Source organism: Sinocyclocheilus grahami, unplaced genomic scaffold, assembly GCF_001515645.1.
Source record: "Sinocyclocheilus grahami isolate Dianchi unplaced genomic scaffold, SAMN03320097.WGS_v1.1 scaffold2292.1, whole genome shotgun sequence".
Lineage (NCBI taxonomy): Eukaryota > Metazoa > Chordata > Actinopteri > Cypriniformes > Cyprinidae > Sinocyclocheilus > Sinocyclocheilus grahami.
The window spans coordinates 19290-37464 of record NW_015507471.1 but is presented as its reverse complement, the minus strand read 5'-3'; the positions used below and the strand labels follow the sequence as shown (position 1 = coordinate 37464).

The window sequence follows — 18175 nt, the reverse complement described above, 5'->3', positions numbered from 1 at the left end:
TCCAATGAGGAAACAAACTCATCTGTATTGGATAGCCAGTATGTGAGAAAATATTCAGAAAATTGTTGTTTTGGGGGTGAACTATTCCTTTAAGTTGCAGTCATATTAAAATTTCGAGGGCAAAAAGGTCTATTTTTATTGTCAAGTGTGTCGCAATGTAAGAAGTCTCAGAGAAGTCACTTTCAAACTAAGTAGCTTTCTCTTGGAAAATGCAATAAATTCTCTTGACCAACTTGAAAACAATTCAGAATCTGTGTGGGGAAATATTTCACCCTCAAGCGTTATGGTGCATGGATTCCTACTGAATGGATTACACTCTTGAAAATTCACAGAACGGTAAATGTGACTGCACCTTTAAACCACATTATTGTTCCTGTCAGGTTCTGTTTAATTGACACTCACTTGTGAAGGTCCAACTCTTGCTACAAAAATGTTGGTCGGTAATATGACTACCCATGCCATTGCACACTGTGAATGTTTAGGTTACTGGGGACATTTGACTTGTTTGTTTCTTCTCTTTTTCTCAGGGTTAGCATCATAAATCCCTCTGTTGCCAAAACTGCATTGACTGCAAATAGGAATGATGGGTTGAGAATGCAAACATGAATTATTGCTAAAACTGGACCGATTTTATCAGCAGTCATTCTTGTCATTTCAGGGTCATATTTGAAATGGATAACAGACTGAGAACACTAAAACTTATGTAGGGTTGTATATATATTGTATGAAAAGTTGCACATACTGCATTATTGAGTAATGCTACATAAAAACCATTGTGTTTTTACTTCTCTGTTTCTTTTTTCCTTATGTGTATATGACTGCAGAAGTGCATGTGAAAATGATTACTTTGGACAAAGTCATATTTATGATTTGGTTAAAATCTTACATTTTGATTTAACATTAATCAAATATATTTATTTTCCTTAAAGACATTAAAATTCATGCAAATAAAAGGTTATTGAATAGACCATATAACATACTTAATATATTTTCTTAGACATAAGCCAAAACTAAATGTTTATTGAGATGTCTTTTTAAATAATATTTTCTGTTTTCTTGCGAAAAATAAATATTTATAAAAAAATCACAATAAATTCTGCAGTCAGTAAAGCTTGCCAACACATCTTTTACACATACTTTTTTAAAAATATACTATTAACTATTCTTTTTGACCAAAAAAAAAAAAAAAAAAAAAAAGCCCTGAACAAAACAGGTTTAATCCAGATCCCAGGATTTTCAATTTGGCCAATATAAAAAAGGCACTTATTTGTATGAGCAATGAAGACTCGTTTCCACACTGCTTTTCATTGTATTGTCAGTGCAGTGCAATACTTTATTTAAGAGGACTGAGATTTACACAACTGACAGTTGCATAAAACATTTAATGGAACTGTGGAAAAGAGTGTGTGGAAGTGCATATAAGTGTCACGTTTACATGATGGAATGAAGACAGAAGAGCATACAACGAAGATAATCTTAATTCTTTTTAAATACATCCACAGGGAAAGATGAAGGGAATATCAATACACGAAGGGTAACCACATACAATAACCGACAACTCAGAGAACTAAAGGAAGGGAATTTATACAAATGGAAGAGGAACTAATGACTAATTAACAAGACACAGGTGAAAGGAGGTTAACTAATAAAGACATACCGAGGACTGGAACAGGAACGACCAAATATGGGCACATGAGGGAGAAAAACACAACCAAACGTGCAATACTGTGAGAATAAGTAACTGGCATGAGGATTAACTCAGTATATGATGCTGAGGGATTTGCAGTATATTTCTTAACTGTACAGATGGTCTAATGGGTCCAAATCTCACACCAGGGAAATATGTTGTACAGATAATGGCCATGAATGTACAAAATGTAATGCTTGGTGTAACTGGAGCTCTGATCAGTCCCTCGCTGGCCCTGTGCTGTTAGATTAATGCCCTGTGGATAAACTGCTTTGGGTGCACTTAACGAATCAGATATTTTATCATTCTCTAATGTGCTTTGCAATGATGCTATGATTGCATAATGAATTTTGATATGCAATTACACGTTAGAAGCACTGTGACTCATTAGAGCTCAGTTAAAAAGAATGTTGACAAGATACTAAAGTTACACTATAGACAAAGCACAAAACAATAATTAAATGAGTGAACCTTTTCAATTATTAATGCATTTATAAATAGGGATGCGTACAAAAGAAAAGAAAAGAAAAAATAGTAATAAACATGAAATGTTTTGTAAAATTGAAATAAAAATAGCCTATAATTTTACATTAAAATCTAAATTTAAAACTGTAAAGTATTATTGTTTATTATAATTATTATTGTTGTTATTACTATTATCATGATCATCAATTTGTTCTTTTAAATAATAATGCCTGTCTAAATAATGCCTCCTATAAAATTTTGACTTAACTCACTCTCAGAAATATTCACTGGAATAAAAAGTGTTGCAAGCCCGAAATATATATATAGATATATATATGTGTGTGTGTGTGTGTGTGTGTGTGTGTGTGTGTGATAGATTGTAAATATATAGTCTAAATAAGATAAGACACATGTGTGTGTGAGTGTGTGTATATATATATATATATATATATATATATGTGTGTGTGTGTGTGTGTGTGTGTGTGTGATAGATTGTAAATATATAGTCTAAATAAGATAAGACACATCTACGTGTGTGTGTGTGTGTGTGTGTGTGTTGTTGTTGTTGTTGTTGCTGCTGTTGCTGGGGCAATAGAATGATGCACAGACGAGATGTCTGTTTAAAGTTAGAAGAACTTTATCCTAGTGGGGAAAAACAACCTAATATTTGTAAAGGTTTATAAAGGTTTTAAAAAGGTAGCCTATATGTTTTGCGTATCACTTTCGAATTCCATCGGATTTGGCTGATGAAGCCCCTGACCCCATCATCACTAATAAAAAAATCCCCGAATGCCATAGCACTGGAATCAGTCTCCGCCCACCTCCATAAAACACTTCCAGCTGATGATCGTGGATTACTGACAGCACACGCGTGAGGAATCAACTTCAGACTCTTGGACTGCCGTCAGAACATGTAAGAAAAACATTTCACTCAATTTTTATTATCTTATTACTGTTATCAATGTGACAAATATGTCAATGGCCTGGTACATTTGAAACGATTGGTAGCCTATGTTGCACACGCGCAGATCTACGCTATTTCAAATTAAGCGCGTCCACTGATTTGTTAAACAAATGTGAGCGCAACAGTTGACCAAATATAAGTAGCCTATAGCTATAAAACATGGTTTTCTAGAAGTGTAGTTTAAATGTGAAAGTCGCATTCAAATGAAAATTATAATTATTTGAGCCTTCGTTGTCTTTTTATAAAAGAGAGATATAAATGAAGTTTGTTAACATGAGAACGTGCTGGGACCCGGATGCGTGAGGACAGCTATTAGATCCGAGCACTATTCACGGTTTAAGCTGTCAGTCTACAGAAAGCCGTCAATACAGGTTAAGACAGGGAAGGAAGGGTCTCTCACTGTCACTTGACATGTAATTAGTGATGATGGGGTCAGGGGTTTCATCAGCCAAACCCCCCTCCACACCTGCAGCCAAGTGTGCGACGGCGTAAGTTTGAATGCACTTCTGTCATTGCAACTGTTTTTCTTCTTGTGTATGTTTTACGGGTATTTGATTTCATTTTTAGCCCAATGTCTGGAAATGAAGAGCGCACGTTCATTGCCATCAAGCCTGATGGAGTGCAGAGGGGACTTATCGGAGAGATCATAAAGCGTTTCGAACAGAAGGGCTTCAAGTTAGTTGCTATGAAGTTAATCCAGGTAAACTGAATTAACAGTTTTAATCTCAACTGTTTTGATGGGACTTCCTTTTAATAGTAAAACCGTGCGCTGAGAGCGCGTCATTTGGCGTTTATAGTTGGCCGTTACATCCACAGTTTATTTGTGTGCGTGTCTGTATTGTGTGTGGCGAAAGTGACAACAGATTTATTTAACATGTAGTCTACACCTTACGAAAATTAACCTTTTTTTTTTTTTTACAAATAAAACAAACAAACAAAAATTATGGTTACCCCATGGTTTTGCAACACTAACCTAGTTTAACCATGGTAGGAATTTGTAGGCTATAAAACTGTGGTTATACAAATGGTAGTCAATATGCCAAAAAAGCATGGTTACTATAATTTTACTAGGCCTATAATAAAACCATGGTTCATTTTCGTAAGGGTAGGATATTTTTCAAAAATATTTGGCAGTAAAACATATACATCACTGCTCAGCTCTCCTGTTATCAACGTTCTGTTACATTTAGTCATTTAGCAGACACTTTTATCCAAAGCGACTTACAAATGAGGACAATAAAAGCAGTCAAAACTAACAAAAGAGCAACAATATATAAGTGCAAATGCCAAGTCTTGATGAACATATGCTGTGTGTGGAGAGCATTCACTCAGTATCATTCTCATTTTTGACCAAGATGGCTTTTAGAGGCTTTTGCATCTGAACTCTTCATATATATTTTTATACACCTACACACACACAAAGAAAATAGATAGATAGTAGATAGAATAGAAAAAAATAGAAAGCTAGTGTGTTTGTTTGTTTTAAATTAAAAAAAAAAGATAAATATAAAGTAGAATTAAAATAGAATAAAAAGTGCTAGAGTTAGAGGGTCAAATAAAGGCAGAACAGATGTGTTTTTGATGCTGTTACCTCAGCATCATCTAGCAAAAGGATGATACTTGATAGATTTAAATGGAGATTTATCCATCATCTGGAAGCTGAATAAGCTTCTAAATAAGCTTTCCATTGATGTATGGTTTGTTAGGATAGGACAATATTTAGTCGAGATACAACTATTTGAAAATCTGGAATATGAGGGTGCAAAAAAAAAATCTAAATGTTGAGAAAATCTAATTTAAAGTTGTCCAAATGAAGTTCTTAGCAATGCATATTACTAATCAAAAATTAAGTTTATATATATTTACGGTAGGAAATTTACAAAATATCTTCATGGAACATGATCTTTACTTAATATCCTAATGATTTTTGGCATAAAAGAAAATTTATAATTTTGACCCATAAAATGTATTTTTGGCTATTGCTACAAATATTACCTCAGCATCATCTAGCAAAAGGATGATACTTGATAGATTTAAATGGAGATTTATCCATCATCTGGAAGCTGAATAAGCTTCTAAATAAGCTTTCCATTGATGTATGGTTTGTTAGGATAGGACAATATTTAGTCGAGATACAACTATTTGAAAATCTGGAATATGAGGGTGCAAAAAAAAATCTAAATGTTGAGAAAATCTAATTTAAAGTTGTCCAAATGAAGTTCTTGGCAATGCATATTACTAATCAAAAATTAAGTTTATATATATTTACGGTAGGAAATTTACAAAATATCTTCATGGAACATGATCTTTACTTAATATCCTAATGATTTTTGGCATAAAAGAAAATTTATAATTTTGACCCATAAAATGTATTTTTGGCTATTGCTACAAATATACCCCAGCGACTTAAGACCGGTTTTGTGGTCCAGGGTCACATATGACTTTCAAAAAACTTTATCAGATTAAAACTTGTTACATGTTTTCCCCTTAGTCTATAATTGTGAAAAGCTCTATTCTTGGTGTGAGGGAACTTAAGCTCTCTCAGACACACTTGTCTTCTAAGGGTTAAACCAATTACTCTAATTGTAGGTCCTTGTGGTCTGCAAAGTTGCGCCTGCTATATATATCCCCATGTGACCATCGCATTACAGTAAATATTGCCTTAAAATATTCAGTCACAAAAAAGTTGAGGTCAAAATGGTATGTGGGATTAGAGGAGATTCTCAAAACTTTGTAGGCTTTTTTTGCTCATGTTTTGTATGCTTGTCTTCAACGCAGGCCGATGAGGATCTTCTGAGACAGCACTACTGTGACCTGAAGGATCGGCCTTTCTTTCCAGGGCTTGTCAGTTTTATGTCCTCTGGCCCTGTGGTTGCCATGGTAAACCTATTTATATTATTTTCCCCACAATGCGACTCTAGGGTACTTTGAATTTAATAATATTTCTGGCTTATTGCTAATAAATATTCTTCATTCATTTTATGAAGGTGACTAATGTTATTTCTCTGATATATTTTTAGGTGTGGGAGGGTTTTAACGTTATAAAAACCGGCAGAGTAATGCTCGGCGAGACTAATCCCATTGACTCCAAGCCTGGGACTATCCGAGGTGACTTTTGTGTTCAGGTTGTCCGGTAAGTTCTTACTCTGTATTCTAAAATAACATTTTGATGACTGTGTTTTAAACCGCAGATGGTTTATAAAGAGCCTGAAAAATGCTCTTACATTTAATATTTAAGTGTACATCCACTCAGATCAGCAAACGAAGATTTGCATAACGCCGCCCAAATGTTCACGCAAAGAAAGAAGGCATAACTTTTATTCTTGCTGTAGTATTGTTGTTGCCGCCGCCGCCATGTCGTGAAGGCCTTCCAAAAAAGGACAATATCCACTTCGTCATGCCTAGAACTGATCCGTGCTGGTCGCTGAGGAAATACATCAACTTTGTGCTGTGGATCGCCGGATCGGCTTTCACCGTGGACGAAGCAGAGTCCAGCCTGGGGTCGTCACATGTGGTTGTCGCAAGCCCGCCGGCTGCCGCTCACTCAAGCCGACCTCTGCTCACTCTAGCCCGCCGTGTGTGACACTGTTTCGTTGTGAATGCAATGCAACGTAACGTGTAAAAAGACAGTATAAATCATTATAATCCGTAATTATGTCCCCACTGGATGCAACAAATGCCTAGTTTAGAATGGGTTTTTTAATGTTTTTGTCTCATCGCTCCGGGACAGGGCATCACAGTATGGTAAGGGGCGTAACATTTCCGTCACACGCTTGAGGTATTCGGCCAATCACAACGCACTGGATAGCTGGCCAATCAGAGCACACCTCGCTTTTCAGACCGATGAGCTTTGTAAAAATCGACATGTTTCAGAAAGGCAGGGCATAGAGGAGAAACAATAATGTACAGTATGTGGAAAATAATGTTTTTTTAACCTTAAACCGCATGAACAGATTTCATTACTCCAAATACACAAAATAATGTTCTTTTTAGCAACATCATATGACCCCTTTAATATACTGATACATGCCTTTTTCTTTCTCAGCTGTTTACGTTAAGACATATGCCTAACCGACTGTGTTTACTAGGATATTCGCCAAAACGCGCATTTTGATGTAATTGTATTCATCCATGCAAAAAAAAGCGGAAGAGAGCTCAATTTAGTAGTATTCGCGGCTGTCTGAGCGTGCACAGAAAACTTCTCACACAGTGCTCGACTGTTCCGCAAACAATCCCGAGCGTCTTTTATGCTCACCTTGTGCCTTCGGGCAGTCCTTATATCGAGTCCTGATACGTGAGTTTGAACGAGAATGCACGCGTTTGCAGTAATGCATAGACGGACATTGTGAAAATGTGGACCGTGCCAAAATAAAGGTGCCTATTTATACGGCAGATATCGATATTTTACGTGTGCCATCGATGCATCGTTACACCCCTAATAAATAAATATATATATATATATATATTATTCACAATAATACATTTTTACGGTGTGTTTTTTTTTTAATAATAAATAAAGCAAGCAAGCCTGGGTGAGCATTAAGACTTCTTTCAAAAACGTTAAATTCTTACAAACCCCAAACTTGTCTGGTGCATATTTGTCTGCACTTGTTTTTGCTAATATTATATTGCATTCACTTCAGGAACATCATTCACGGCAGTGATTCTGTCGAAAGTGCCAACGGCGAGATCAACCTGTGGTTCAAACCAGAGGAGATCTGTGACTACACCAAATGTCAGGACAGCTGGCTCAATGGCTGAACACTTTCTTCTTCTTCTGCACTTTTCTCCCTCCCGGGTGCTTCTGATTTAAATCAACCCATTTTCATTTTTATTCCCACTGTTTCTGGTGTTTTGTCTTTACAATAAAACCAAAAATCATTTCTATGCCACGAGTTCAAACAACAGCTTCAATGATCCAATACTATATAATAAAACAAATGTTAGAGCCACTTTGACATGAGCAGTCTGAGGATAGCTCTCGTGACGATTTTATTAAACATAATACTTCAAGTAGTTCAAATCAATGAATTAGAGGCCTATTTTTACTTACTGTATGGTACTGGTGGCCCCACTCAGGCAAAGCAACATAGCGCAATGCCGCACAAAGCACTGCAGTAAGGAATGAACTTGGGAAATAAAGTACACAGTGCTCATTTAAATGATACTGTAGCACCAACGGTGCTGTCCATTAAAATATCATTATGCCACGTAATCCAAAACCAATAATTCCAGATTGTTGCTTACAAAAAGAAAGCATGCAAGAACAGGATGGTCTTCTCACAGTTTTTACATATACAATTCTTTTGAACAAAGTAGTTTACATCAAACAGTTAGAGAAAGGTCTCTTTCAGTCAAGTGCTAGTTGTCCTGCCAGTGTACAGTACATGCAGAAATAAATCCGTACAATAAAAGATACACAGTGCATACTCTACATAAAGTTGGTAAAAGTGCACAAGAGTCACAGAAATGAATGCTCCATTTGAACACTTCTTATCCTGTATATTCTACCAGATGATGATGTTTTTGTGTTTTATTAACCACATGGGTCCCATTTTATTAAAATAAAAGTTCCCTTTTGGTCAGCCAAGCCTAAAAATGTAGTGCTTTGCCGTTTCTATTTTTGCTTCTCAATTTCAGAATTCACAAAGAGGGACTTTCCCTTTTAACCTGACAAACCCAATAAATTATCATTCTGGTACAAAAATATATAATAGATGTAATCCATATAATGTTTCTCTTTTCCCAAACAACGGTTGTCAAAATATACTATTAATATGCTAAGAAAAGTCATCATTTTCTTAACATGTTAAGCTCTAGTTGAATTCTTATGCAAAGACTGAAACATACAATGTACAGTGAAACTAAAAATATACTGTACAACACTGAATCTGTTGGCATGGACCTTTTTTTAATAGTTATAGTTACAGTACAGTCAAACATACTTGGTCCATGAGGTTTGGGTCATTAATAAATCAAGCATTTTCTTGGTTATGTTTTTGATCAGCTGTATTATTGCTTTTGAACAGGATCTTTCAGTCTACAGAAAACAAAACTGAAGAGTGATGAATCTCAGAGCACTTGAAACCGAGTTCAGGTTGTATCTCACTTTGATTTTACACCGTATATCCATTTGCTAGAGGCCAACTGTGAGCACAACAGGAAATTAAAGCATCTCTGTTGAAAGAGCTTTAGTACAGTAGATCTGAACCGTAAGTGCTTACATTCTGCAATATTTACTGCAGATACGTCCTGTCCGAGCGAGATGAAGATGCAGAAAGCAATAGTTTGGTAAAAGATATGTTGAAGTTCTCAAGTGGATCTTTCGGAAATTTGAGGCACGATCCAGCCAACAGACGCACTGCGGTCCATTAAAACTGGTATATTAAATGAAGTGCGTAAACAAGGTGTGAGAAGTTAGACACTGCATGTCTGAAACATCCAGATGCTCCCATGTGAAGGCCCCACACGAAGGTTATACCTGTAGGAATTACAGTAGGTCAATCCAACATGGCTTCCAGCTGGTCAGCAAGATCATCGAACATGTTCCCTATATCATCAAGAATGTTCCCGGCTGACTTCACTGTGTTAATGCCCCTGAGGGAAAGAAGAGAAAGAACAAGGTTAATATGGGAGTATATGACTTAAAGGGGTCATATGATGCGATTTCAAGTTTTCCTTTCTCTTTGAAGTGTTACAAGCTGTTCGTGAATAGATAAGATAGTATAAGTATGTTTTCATATTTAACAATAGATCATTTGCCACTGATGATTCAAACGCGAGTTTTGAGCAGTGTAGAGTAGCGCTTGTTGTTTGTCGTCTCTCCAATCACAAATGCAGACATGGTTTTATGTTTACGCGGCGTGATGCAACGCAATGCGTAAAAAGACCGTATAAGTCGTCATAATCAGAAATTATGTCCCCACTGGATGCAACAAATGCCTCGTTTGTAATGCGTTTTTATTGGTTTTGTCTCGTCGAGCCGGGACACGGCATCACAGTATGGTAAGGGGCGTAACATTTCTGTCACACGCTTGAGGTATTCGGCCAATCACAACGCACTAGATAGCTGGCCAATCAGAGCACACCTCGCTTTTCAGAACGATGAGCTTTGTAAAAATCAACGCATTTCAGAAAGGCGAGGCATAGAGGAGAAACAATAATGTACATTGTGGAAAATAATGTGTTTTTTTTTTTTTACCTTAAACCGCATAAACACATTTCATTACACCAAATACACAAAATAATGTTCTTTTTAGTAACGTCATATGACCCCTTTATTAAAGGAGTGTTTACACTGACAGCAACCTGTAGTCATTTTCAATTTCAATGAGAGTTTGCAATTTTCAGGACCATGAGCAACTATTGGAGATGCACTGTGGGAGTAGTTTCCTTCAATGCAATGCATCTCAACTTTCAGTGTGATAGCTGAACCGGAGATAACATTAACCATGTATATAGGCAAAATAACAATTTTTATTTCAAATAATAATATGTTGATATGCACATTTAATTAATATGCATATTTAAAAGTTTGGATTTTGCTAGTTTTTTTTTTTTAAAGAAATGTATTTTATTTAGCAAGGGTACATTAAACTGATAAAAATTGACCGAAAATATATTTATAATGTTACAAAAGGTGTCTATTTCAAAGAAATCTTGGGGAAAAAAGTATAACCATTCCCACAAACATATTAAGCAGCACAATAGCTTTGAAAAAAAAAAAAAAAGGTCCTCGAGCACCAAATCAGCATATCAAAATTATTTGACACTGAAAAATGGAGTAATGGCTGCTGAAAATTCACCTTTGCCATTATGGGAATATTTTTTTATTTTAAATTGTAATAATATTTCACAATAATACTGTTTTTATTGTTTATAAATATAGTGCTGTCAAAATTAGCACGTTAATGCAGGTGATTCATTTTTCCAGTTTAACGGTGTTAAATATATTTGATGCCGTTAACGCATGGGCAGAGCTAGGGTTGGCCACCCCACTCACAAATGCTGCTTCTGTCTCTTTTTTTCTTGACAAGGATTGCGTTCATTTAGACGTAGAACGTCTTTATGACCACATCAAATAGGAGACTTTTCAGACGCGCACTCCACTTCACCTCAGCTCCAGGCGTTAGTCAAACAAGTGCAGAAACAGTACTGGTGACAAGGAGCTTCAGCAGAACAACAGTGAACTGCGGTTAGATGAGATGTTGTCAGGTCATGTCGTCAGTAAAATCTAATTTTCCTGTCCTGTCAGCCGTTATACTGTGCTCGTAGCGCGTGCTCTTCGATTGCATGCACAAAAACTACGAACATGCGTGTCAGATCTGCATCATGTTCACAGCAGCAGCTCTTAAAGTAATAGCAGCCAAATACATAATAACCCAGCTACTGTGATGTCTGTTCATCAAAGAACAAAAGAAAAAAAGAAATCAATAACTTTTGTAGCTTTAAGGATTCATCTATATTCAATTTAGAATTTAGTGTTGACAACTTCAATATAAATATTCAATTTCTGTATACTTCCTACTTGCTGAAGGGCACAGGTATATATGGCATTTATTATAATGGGTTTATGTGAAGATTGTGAAGATAAGTTCACTTAAATTAGAAGTTGTTATTTTTTTAAGTCTAATAAATGTTACAATTTGTAGCTCTCAAATACGGTGTTGAATGGCTATAGTCAATGGTTAAATATTAGGAAAAAATAAACATTTCCTAGAGACATCAGTAGTATTGCAGTGATACTCACCTTCAGTCATAAAAAAAGATGCCATTAAACAAATATTAAAATTTTACTGTCTTTATGTTGTTTCTACATTAATTTTAAGATTGAATGTGAAATTATTCGCAATATAAAAGTACACTTAAAAACTTTAATGTTAGGTAGGATTCATCGTGATTAATTTCAGGAAAAAAATGTGATTAATTAGTTAATTTTTTTAATTGATTGACAGCACTAATATATATATATACATAAATATATATATATATACACAAACACACACACACATATATATATATATATATATATATATATATATATATATATATATATATATATATATATATATATATATATATATTTAAACACATACATACACTTACTACCCCCAAGCTATTGAACAGTAGTCTATTACTAAATTAATTAATATATCATGCTATTAAATTAATATATAATTAAATGCTGATGTCATATTATAAGGTACAGTAGCATAATACTGTTTAAAATGTAAAAATTAAAAAATTTAAAATTAAAAAAGGGGACCCAGTATATAGTGTTCAACTCATATGACAGCATCAGTACCAGTCAAGACCGTCAGGATTAGATTCACAACATCTATATATTTAAAACACTATGACAGGGGGTTTATCTTGGATTAGCATATGCTCCGCTATGAGCTAAATCTGTTCAAAATGCAAAATGTGGTTAGACACAGACAGATTGACCAGCTACACTGCTGAGAGTGGATTTGTTGTGACAAAATAGGAGGGGAGTCAAATGAAAAGTCCAAATTGTAGACACCATCTGTCTCCATCCATGAGATAAGGACATCAACAATCTGTCTTCATCGCAGCCAAAACGATCAGAGTCAAAGGAAAAACACACACTAGTTGAAGGGAGATCACTTATTGCTAGATTTCCCAGCGGGCTTGTTGTGACAAGCGGTCATTCAGTCATTATAGGACCATCTGCAAACCTGTCTCATCGAAATACAGAATACAGAATTTCCTCTACCGTGTGGAAAACGTGGATTCAAGCTGTTTAATATATTTACTGGCCTATTATATATCAAAAAGGACAGTTACAAACATACAAACATAAGTGGTTGGTGTTACCTGTCTGCTGGATCTTCCTGAGCCAACTTCCTCTCCACAACTTTAAGTGCTGCCTCGAGAGACGTGCTGGTTTGCTCAAGCCGTTTGTGGACCAGCACGCTCTGGCCTTCCGTCACAGCCTGTGGCTTTCCTGCCAGTACAGACTGACCTTGAGCTGCTTTGTTTGGTGGACAGCGAGCCAGAGGACTACAGGGAGGTGAGACGGCAAAGGCCACGCTCTGTACGACACTGACTGTCACTCCTGAAGAAAATTGACCACAGCCAAAAGGTGGAGATAGAACAATAATTTAGTAAGAGCATACGTTAATAAATAGAACCATGGGCAAACGTATGTGAGGATCCCAGGGCTAGTTTTCTAATTCAGTAGCATCAATTAGTGCATTATTTAATAAACTAAAACTATTATTCAACGTTTTTGGTCATTGAAATAAAGCTAAAATAAAATACAAATTTTAGATGCTTAAGAAGCTTACATTTGAAAAAATGACAAATGTTGTTAGTTGAAGTACTAATATTACTAAAATTGAAAGTAAACTAATAATAAAGCTTAATAGAAATATATATTAAAAAACAAAAGCACATAAGAATTCATACAATTTTGTTTAATTTAAATATAATAAAAATATAAAATTACATTAATAAATACATAAAAACGCTAAAATAACACTTGATCCAATCAATCCTGATGAATAAAACAATAAAGTTATGCCCTATATGTTTTTGAGTAAAATGGGTTTACACACAAAAATTAAAAAATTCCAAATAAAGCATCAAGTTTAAGTATAAATGTGTTTTATATGATTAAACAGGGGAAATTATTTTTATATAAATGATCATTTAAAATTAGTTTTTTTTTGTATTATATATATTTGACATTTACAGCTGTAAATAAAGACAGATTAAGAGGAACATCTTTAAACGCCTCTAATGTGTGATCAGACCTCATGCATATAAAGACCAATTTTCAGATCCATGAGTGCTGATGTGATTTATTGGTAATTGATGGAAATAAATGTTGATATTTAAAGCTGAGAATGACAAATATAATGATATCATCTCTAGCATGCCCTCAAAGCATCTTGTTTTCAGGCATTAACACAGTTCTGCTGTAAATGAGCCTATAAGACCTACACATTCATAACTATACTACTGTTCAAAAGTGTGGGGTCGGTAAGTAATTTATAATGTTTTTTAAAGTATCTTATGCTCACCAAGGCTGCATTTATTGATTTATAAAGCTGAGAATGACAAATATAATGATATCATCTCTAGCATGCCCTCAAAGCATCTTGTTTTCAGGCATTAACACAGTTCTGCTGTAAATGAGCCTATAAGACCTACACATTCATAACTATACTACTGTTCAAAAGTGTGGGGTCGGTAAGTAATGTTTTTTAAAGTATCTTATGCTCACCAAGGCTGCATTTATTGATTTAAAAAAATCATTAATGTGAAGCAAAGCTGAATTTTCAGCATCATTACTCTAGTCTTCAGTGTCACATGATCCTTCAGAAATCACTCTAATATGCTGATTTGGTGATCAATAAATATTTCTTATTATTATTAATGTTAAAAACAGCTGTGCTGCTTTATGTTTTTGTGTAAAGTGTGATGTATTTTTCAAGAACAGAATTTATTTTAAATTAAATCTTTTGCAACATTATAATGTCTTTACTGTCTTTTAATCAATTGAATGCATCCTTGCTGAATTAAAGTACTTAATTTATTTAAAAAATAAAAAATGTTATTTAAATTAAATCATACTGACCCCAAACTTTTGATTGGTAGTGTATGCTTGGAAGTAGTTAAGTATTTGTTCAAAATAAATTTAAATAAATTCAATAAATAAATTGTAAAATATTTTTAAAAAAAAATTATTTTCTCATACAATCTTCAAACTCACATTAAAAAAAATATACATAGTGCTCTTTCCCATTTTAAATAACAGCCTTATCACATTGCAGTACCTGAGTTTGCTGCAGAAGAATGGCGTGTGGGCTTAGAAGGGGTGGGAGGTTTATGTGGAGATCCTGGTTTCGGAGAGAGACTAGATTTATAAGGATTTTTTGTCAATCCACCATTCTGCATGCATTGCGAGACCATCTCGGTCTCAGCGGCCCTCTCATTTCCTATTTGCATGCTGCTGCCCTGACCTTTCATCTGCAGTTCTTTTGGCTTGTGTCTCCTTTTGACTGTGTCTGATTCCTTTAAGTTAAACTCAGGCACCTCTAGGGATGATTTGATAGATTGCACCGACTTCAGAATTTCAACAGCAGCCTCAGACTCTATCTTAGCGGATGCTATTTTGGTCCTTTGTTTGATGGTAACTTTGCCCTCTTCTGCGAAAGGTATGCTCTCCTGTGATGATGTTGAACTTTGTTGGTTCCTCAGAGGGCTGAGGTTTTTACCAGCAGGATTTTCTCCACCATGCTTCGTTTCATACGTTGAAGATTCACTAGTGGTCCTCCTACGGTTTTCCATATTTTTTGGCGAGATGGCTGGGGACATGGCTTTAAAAACAAGGCTGTTACATGCCTTGTTGGGGCTTCCTGTATTGTTCTCCAGCCTGGCTGCAATGCTTCTGACACTTCCTGCACTCTCCATTTCAACCCCACTTGTAGTTGCCCCACTTGGGGCAGAGCTTAGTCGCTTTGGAGGGGGAGGAGGAGGACCTTTCCTCTTGGCACGTATGGCGAAGGAATGACTGCGGCCCACTTGGCGCTCACTGGAACTGTAAGAGGGTTGGCTGCGGCCGGGCTTGCGAGTGAGTGTGGCATAAGACGCCACATTGGTGGTTGTTGTCATAGGGGCTGAGATGTCATCTTCTTCATTCTCTCCATCCGACATAGCATAGCGTGAAAGACTCTGAGTGCGCTTTTTGGACCGGGATGGGTCCCCGTTTGGCTGCGGGGCTCTGATTGGACTTGGGCTTCCCATGTTGGCATAGCAGTTTTGATGCTGCAGGTAGTTGAAGCCCCTCTGATGAGGTGATCCATGATGGGGCTGAGAGGGAGAAACCACCGGTCTAGGTTTGGTGAGGACGGGTGGATATGCGAAACGTGCTATTTTACTAGTAGTTATGGGTGGCGTCCTTACTGGACTGCCAGATGAGGGGTGATGATGCTGTAGCGGCAACACTGGTGCCATTTTTACAGGTGATATTTGGCTTCTATCCTGAGATTCCTTGCTGGGACTGTTGTCCATACTGCCTAGGCTCTCTTGTGAGCGGCTGTTGGGTGTTACCGATGCCATTGGACGTTCTTGCGACCGTCCTGACCCTCCTGACCGTGTACCGATGCTTTCTTGACTAAGACGCATGGATGTTCCACTCATGTTTACGAAACCATCTTGGCCTGCACCGTGTCCGCTGCGAGCCATGGCATTCTGTAGCTCAACGCTCAGCTCACTGTCCTGGAAGGTGAGCATCTTTGGTGATAGAGGTGATGAGGGGCATTCGGAGCTGTCGATATGCTCGATGGCCACCAGCTCGAGGGTGGGAGGAGCTCTCCTGCGCTGTAGCAATGCCTGCCCCTCGGCCTGGTTCTTACGTGCCTTCTGGACGTCACTGAGCTTCTTAACAGCAAGCATCAGCTTCTTCTGATGGCCTATAGATAAACAAAATGTCAATCCACAGATGTACATTATTTAGAAACAGAAATGTGGTTTTGGAATCTTGTGTACATGGGCATTACTGAAAATGTATGATCTAGGCTTGAATCCACAGTACCATTTAAATGCATTTGTGCAATCTATCTATCTACAGTACCAATCAAATGTTTGGTCAGTACGTTTTTTTTTTAAGAAATCAATGCATTAATGCAGCAAGGATGCATTAAATTGCTCAAAAGTGACAATCAAGACATTTATTATGTCACAAAAGATTTTTACTTCAAATGAATAACGTTTTTTCATTCAAAATGTTTTACAGTTTCCACAAAACTATTAAGCAGCACAGTTCTTTTGAACATTGATTATAATACGAAATTTCTTAAGAAAAGTTCAAAAGAAATTCTTCAATGACAAATCCACACAACAGACAGATTTCTGAAACTGAAGATGCAACTGAAGACTGAAAATTCAGCTTTGCCATTACATGAATAAATTACATTTAAAATATATTAAAATAGAAAAGAGTTGTTTTAAACTGTAATAATATTTCACGATATTATTGTTTTACAGTATTTCTGATAAAATAAATGTAGACTTGGTAAACAAAAGAGACTTTTTTCAAAACCCACTAAAAAAAATCAACAGTAGTGTATCTATCCATGCACTTACCCAGCTTAGTGATGCCAATTTCCTGTAGATCCTCCCATGTGATATCCTGCACTATGTTGATTGAGTCATATCCATTCTCTGCTAGCTTTTTCTGGTATTGTGGCAGCCCAATAGCACTGAGCCATTTCCCAATTTCAGACTGAAACAAACATACAAATTTCATCTTCAGTGCCTCTGTTGGTTAAGAATAAAAAGTCAATGTCTGTGATATGAATCTAGCTATTATCTGGTTATTAACTCCTGAAGCTCTCATTAGTGTGATAACCTTGAACTTGTACAGCACTGTATGTTTGTGTAAATGTTTAAAACTGTTCATATATAGCACTAAATTACTGGAATGTAATCTGGCAACCACTCTGGGATATTCATGTTGCCGATCTCCATGGAGATCTTCTTGCGGTGGCCAGGCTTTGTAACGCCAATAGCAGTGAGATCCTAAAACATAAAAAACAGATTGATACACTTAAAACATTAATAGTCAAAGTTCAGCTTTGATTTCTATTGAATGCAGTAGTGAACACCAATGAGTTGTGTGGGATGCAAACGTAAGCTTGTGTACTTAAATGCTGATACACAAAAAGAGGGCTCACCTCAGGGGTCATTCTGCTGATTGTGGGCACATCATAGCCAGCTGTGAGGAAATTAGATGTGTACTGCTCAAGCTGAAACTCACAGAGCCACTGGTAAATAGCCTCAGCATCCTATAACACAAAGAGACGACTGAGCATTACGCACAAAAGCCCAATGGGTCAGTCATGTTAACATCCACAGTTCATTTAGATCCAATTCTCTAGCTTAAAAATTGTTTAACATTTAATTTTAAATAAAAATAGGCATACTACAGTACTGCAAACTGAAATATAAATAAATAAAATGAAAAAAGATTTAGATGACTGTGCAATGTTATGTGTTTGGCTACTATTTCAAGGAAATACTAGTTTATA

General features: G+C 36.1%; 2 protein-coding genes across 3 annotated transcripts in view; one reads left to right on the top strand and one right to left on the bottom strand.

The window, feature by feature from the left end:
- The first annotated feature begins 2962 nt into the window (after window positions 1-2962).
- On the top strand, window positions 2963-8561 carry LOC107574626 (nucleoside diphosphate kinase A-like). 2 transcript variants are annotated; one of them, XM_016261066.1, is made up of 5 exons: window positions 2963-3065; window positions 3684-3816; window positions 5895-5996; window positions 6137-6249; window positions 7760-8561. In XM_016261066.1, the coding sequence occupies exons 2-5, from the start codon at window positions 3688-3690 to the stop codon at window positions 7875-7877; spliced, it is 462 nt and encodes a 153-aa protein (XP_016116552.1). In that variant the 5' UTR covers window positions 2963-3065; window positions 3684-3687; the 3' UTR covers window positions 7878-8561. The 2 variants fall into 2 exon arrangements, with proteins under 2 accessions (XP_016116552.1, XP_016116551.1); XM_016261065.1 differs by lacking the exon at window positions 2963-3065 and adding an exon at window positions 3393-3604.
- Window positions 8562-9029: 468 nt separating this feature from the next.
- Window positions 9030-18175, bottom strand: part of LOC107574625 (caskin-2-like) — a gene marked incomplete at its 5' end in the record, with an annotated part of 28432 nt that continues 19286 nt past the window's right edge. The window contains 6 exons of the mRNA XM_016261064.1: window positions 9030-9713; window positions 12954-13194; window positions 14921-16558; window positions 17232-17370; window positions 17565-17666; window positions 17822-17932. Coding sequence (XP_016116550.1) covers window positions 9617-9713; window positions 12954-13194; window positions 14921-16558; window positions 17232-17370; window positions 17565-17666; window positions 17822-17932 — 2328 coding nt within the window. The remainder of the gene's footprint in view (window positions 9714-12953; window positions 13195-14920; window positions 16559-17231; window positions 17371-17564; window positions 17667-17821; window positions 17933-18175) is intronic.

Bases quoted from the DNA above. Each gene is read 5' to 3' on its own strand.
- LOC107574626 (XM_016261065.1), top strand. From the start codon at position 3,540: ATGATGGGGTCAGGGGTTTCATCAGCCAAACCCCCCTCCACACCTGCA. The intron at 3,817-5,894 runs GTAAACTGAATT...TCTTCAACGCAG, and splicing joins TTGCTATGAAGTTAATCCAG to GCCGATGAGGATCTTCTGAG. The intron at 5,997-6,136 runs GTAAACCTATTT...ATATATTTTTAG, and splicing joins CTGGCCCTGTGGTTGCCATG to GTGTGGGAGGGTTTTAACGT.